The sequence below is a fragment of the Hordeum vulgare genome, chromosome 5H (genome assembly GCF_904849725.1).
Source record: "Hordeum vulgare subsp. vulgare chromosome 5H, MorexV3_pseudomolecules_assembly, whole genome shotgun sequence".
Taxonomy (NCBI): Eukaryota; Viridiplantae; Streptophyta; class Magnoliopsida; order Poales; family Poaceae; genus Hordeum; species Hordeum vulgare.
The window spans coordinates 21,158,607-21,163,398 of NC_058522.1; the positions used below are offsets into that span (position 1 = coordinate 21,158,607).

The 4,792-nt window shown below is 49.9% G+C and overlaps 1 protein-coding gene across 1 annotated transcript; it reads left to right on the forward strand.

The window, feature by feature from the left end:
- The first annotated feature begins 483 nt into the window (after positions 1-483).
- On the forward strand, positions 484-4,246 carry LOC123396215 (protein WHAT'S THIS FACTOR 1, chloroplastic-like). The gene is made up of 3 exons (XM_045091238.1): positions 484-515; positions 757-2,433; positions 3,193-4,246. The coding sequence occupies exons 1-2, from the start codon at positions 484-486 to the stop codon at positions 2,294-2,296; spliced, it is 1,572 nt and encodes a 523-aa protein (XP_044947173.1). The 3' UTR covers positions 2,297-2,433; positions 3,193-4,246.
- Positions 4,247-4,792: the final 546 nt, after the last annotated feature.

A 4,792-nucleotide genomic window follows, 5' to 3' on the forward strand; every position in this document is an offset into this window, starting at 1 on the left:
GTGGCAAAAAACAAATCAGTACTCCAAGAAAGCTATTTTTTGAAAGCATTTTGGAGTACTAATTTTAGACATAAAAGACTTTTAAATCGACAAGCAGTCTGTTTCAAATTTGGGATCCTCTTTTGAAATTAATGACCATTCTATTTTGTTTAGAAGAACATTTTTTGAAATGCATGAACATGAGTGACAGAGCTAGGTGAGTATGGCTGGGGGGCCAAGGGGGGAGAAATGACTACACTAATCTTTAATCTTGGCACCGAATGAAAATTTCTTCAAGGATTTTGTTTAATCTTAGGGGGGGGGGGGGGTATGCATAGGTTGCAGACTCCTTCGCGGCACGGGTCCTTAACAGTGTCTTGGGTTTTTCTTGCAGGCACACAGAGCTTGTAGAATACGGCCTCATGCGATGAATCATCACCAGCCATTGGAGGAGGGGCATCAAATGATGATGCCCCGGGGAAGAACACTCTTTTAGAGACGTCGATGTCCATGAGAGAATGTAGCACTGAAGTGGGGTAAGGGCGATACGCCAGCAGTTAATTGTTAGTCGAAATCTCGTTTGTTGTCATCTATATCTGGTTGTCACATGCTTCATCCATTTCATTAAAAAAAAGATTATTTTTCAAACTTTTTTTAGCTTGCAAAATGACCTTATATTATGTGATTGAGAGAGTAATTCAGAATAAATTTTCTCAAAACAACATTATGGAAATTTACAGTAGTTGGTTAGAGCATCCCCTGATTCCCCTCGCGTAGTCGCGTCATCCTCAGCGGCAAAAAGAATCTACCAGTCATCCACTCCGCCATGGCGCCTTCCTCTCTCTCCGTCCTCCCCGCGCCGCCCCTCATCCCGCTTCACCCCCGCCGTCTCCGCCATCCAACCGCCGCGCCCGCCCGGACCAATCCCCAACCCCTCACGCTCGCCGTCCGTTGCGCCGCGAAGGCGGCGTCGCCGGCGCCGGCGAGGCCCCTGCCGCCGCCGAAGCTGGTCCGCTGCCCGGCGCTGGACCGGCAGGCGGCGCGCGCGAGCCGTCTCCGCTTCGCGCGCAAGCTCCTCACCCTGCTCCTCTCCAAGCCGCGCGGCTTCCTCCCGCTCCGCGTCCTCCTCCGCTGCCGCCGCTTCCTCGGCCTCCCGCGCCGCCGCCCGCTCGTCCCCTTCGTGCTCCGCTACCCGACCCTCTTCCGCCTCTTCCAGGCCCCCATCTCCCGCCCCCTCTCGCCCTCCCTCTCCACCCTCGCCGTCGCGCTCACCCCCGCCGCCCACGCGCTCGCCGCCGACCTCGCCGCCCTCCGCGGGGCCGAGCTCGCGCCGGGGCTCGCGGACAAGGTCCACCGCCTCCTCCTCATGACCCCGCGGCGCAGCCTCCTGGTGTCCAAGCTCGCGCACATCGCCCCCGACCTCGGCCTCGCCATGGACTTCCGCGCCACGCTCTGCCCCCGCCACCCGGCCATCTTCACCTTCGCGAACACCTCCCACGGCCACGCGCTCCAGCTGGTCGACCCGCCGCCGCCGCCCCCTTCGCCGCTCCCTCCGCCGCTCCGCCCCGCCGTTCGGCCCGACCGCCTCATCGACCGGCCGCGGAGGTTCCCGCACCTCCCGCTCCGCCGCGGGCTCAACCTCCGCCGCGCGCACCGGGACTACCTCCTCCGGTTCCACAGCCTGCCCGAGGCCTCCCCGTTCCAGCCGCTGGAGGAGGGCGCGAGCGCGGAGGCGGCGGAGCGGCGGGCGTGTGCGGTGGTGCGGGAGGTGCTGGCGATGACGGTGGAGAAGCGGACGCTGGTGGACCACCTCACGCACTTCCGCAGGGACTTCGGGCTGCCCAACCGGCTGCGCGCGCTGCTGGTGCGCCACCCGGAGCTGTTCTACGTGAGCATCAAGGGCGTGCGGCATTCGGCGTTCTTGGTGGAGGCGTTCGACGATGACGGAAGGCTTCTGGTGGGGGATGGCATGCTGGTTGGGAGGGACCGGCTGGAGGAGCTTGTCCGGGAGGGCAAGAAGATGAGAAGAGCTCGAAAGAAGGGTGTTTTTCCGGTTGATGGCGGCGACAGTGATGAAGATGATGAGGAAGATGATAATGTGGCAGAGGGTTCATCAGAGGTGGATGGTGAATTCGGGGACCTGTTTGAAGAAGGCAGTGTCGCTGGGGAAGACTGGAATGAGGTGGGTGATGGAGGCGGAATCGAGGGGGACGGCGACGAAGATGATCCTGAATCGGATGCCATGGAGGAGTTTTGGGTGAAGAAAGCTGCAGAGGAGGGGCTGGTTGACAGTGGCAACGAGCATGATGTTTGGTGAGGAGTGTCGAGATGCTAGGATTTTTGCACATGCTGTTAATGAGGACCACGGATTGCTCGAACGCATTGTTCTCAGCCATCTTCAGTAGCCGGGAATTGTAGTACATAACTTGGGAGCTTTGGTAATGAAGGTGAATGGTATGTTCTTGATACTTGTGACCCTCGCACATCAAATTCTACTTCTAAGAGGAACTTTCACCTTTGGATATGTAAACCTTCATGCCTAGCTTGTGCTGACCAATTTAAGATAAATATAAATAAATACTCCCTCCGTCCCGAATTAATTGTTGCAATTTAATTCTTGATACATCCATTTTTGCAACAAGTAATTTCGGACGGAGGGAGTATGAAACATGTATGACTACATCTACAAGAATGCTAATTTCTCAAAATTTTGATTCCAAATTAAGATCCTTGCATGTGTTGTCCTCTGATTGCATTGTCCTTGTCCTTATAAGCCCTGTTTTCTTTTCCTCATTATGAGTTGTCCTGTATCTAAATGGTGAATTCTGAAAAGCTAACTTGGTAGAATTTACACAGGAATGGAACACGTGCTGTATTGTAACACCTTGTTCAGAAGGAAAAATATCTTGGCTTTGTTTGGCAGGATGTAAATTTGTTGCTGCAAAGTGATATCTATAACCAGTTCTGTTAAGTTTGCTGTTTGAAACATAAATTTTTAGTTCACGGCATCATGAGAATCCTCCAAAGTGTACTCTCCGTTAACGTCTCTTTTCACCTTGAACATTCAAGAACCAGTCTATTAATTGTGTTCTCCAAGTGTATTGGGTCCTTTAGATATCGGTGGTACATACATTATTGTTACTTTCAAATTGCAATGTTTACCAATCAGATTGTGTGCTGTGCTACACTGATACTAATGTTGCCTATTTTCAGGTGGTCCGAATACTTTGTCCTGTCTTCTGAGGCATAGGTTTCCACTTTCCTCTATCCATGGAGGCATCCCCCTCTAGAACAACAATGTCCCCGGTTCTGTTGATGCTGTCAGTACCATCAACAAGAGCGCTGCAGAGTCTGCGATGAACACTTCCCAAGCCACGACATATAGAATATGGTCGTCAATATTGCATCCTTGCCACCGCTGGAGTACCAAAATGAAGACCAGAACTCATGAAATCCTGCAATTCATGTCTTCCTTATACTACAACTGTATGTATACCTATGATTTTGCTTTGCTATTATATAAGTTTGTGGACATGTGAGAGCACAGAAGTCGTGTATGCGGTCATTTTAGGGAGGTTTAGTGGTTCCACTACTAGAAACAAGCACTATTTGAGCTCAAATGAACATGCTACGGTTCACCACTTCAAGTCTGGAACTACTTTCTGCAGAATGAATTTGCATCATATCAGTAGTGAATCCTGATCAAGTTCCCTAGGCACTTCTTGTAGGAGAAATCTGTAAAGGAGCTGTCATAAAGCACGGCGTACAAGCACCCGCTGGCATGGAAATGCTGATGCTTGTTAACCTGCAAACAGGAAAATTATTTCCATGACATTTCTGTTTGGTTCTTATGATTCATTGGAAACAGACAGGCAAGCTGCTCACCATCATGTGGTTGTCACGTCCCGCCAGCGTCTTTTCCTTCTCCGGTTGGTACTCAAGAATATCTTTGATGACAAACATGTCTTTCTCTTCAGAAAGCTAAATGCCATCACTCCAAAGTATTGAAAGAGACCCAAACACATAAGGTTTAAAAACAAAGGTTCCCCAAACAGATACAAACAAGTAGCAAGGGCGTCTACAAGAGCAGGTGCATTCTTCAATCGCTGGAGTTACCTAAACTTTGTGATATTCAAACTTAAACCCAACGCTTATCTTACCACCTAGTATATGTCAGCTTACTACCTGAAGAATTGTAGCTACTTTTTCAGTACTTGTGAATAATATTTTTCAAGTTGCATTATGCTAGAAACTATACCTTGATTCATGGATGATCCTCTTTACTTCTTTCATGATTGGATCGACTTGTGCATGTATCTGTTGTTGTTCCACCAGTGTGAAATTAGAACTCCCTCTTTGTTCAGTATTGTTGTTCTTCTGGTCTTTCCAGTTCCTACTATTACTAACTCCACAGTATTGATCTGTTCGATTTTAATGCTGTTACTCTTCGACCACCTGGGCCATGATCACCAGTCTTCTTGTTCCCATCCAACTTGGGTTTACCATCTTGCTTTTTTGCATATGAACTCCGATTACTGTTAGGCCGCATTCTCTGGTGAACTTCCCTTTTAGGTCTGCCCCAGTTCCATGTACCAGTGCCAGTCGATACCGTGACAATGTGTTTATCATGTTGCCAATTTGCAACTGGGCTCCAGTTACTATTAATTTTTGCCTTGCTTGGTGCTCTGGTCCAGCCCTCCTGTTCTGAAGATCATGCAACAGGGGGTCTGGTTTTGGCCTGTCTGTCAAAGAAATTGGACTATTTTCTCCCAAACATAACACTTCACCTTTTTTAAGGTTGTCAACATCATAC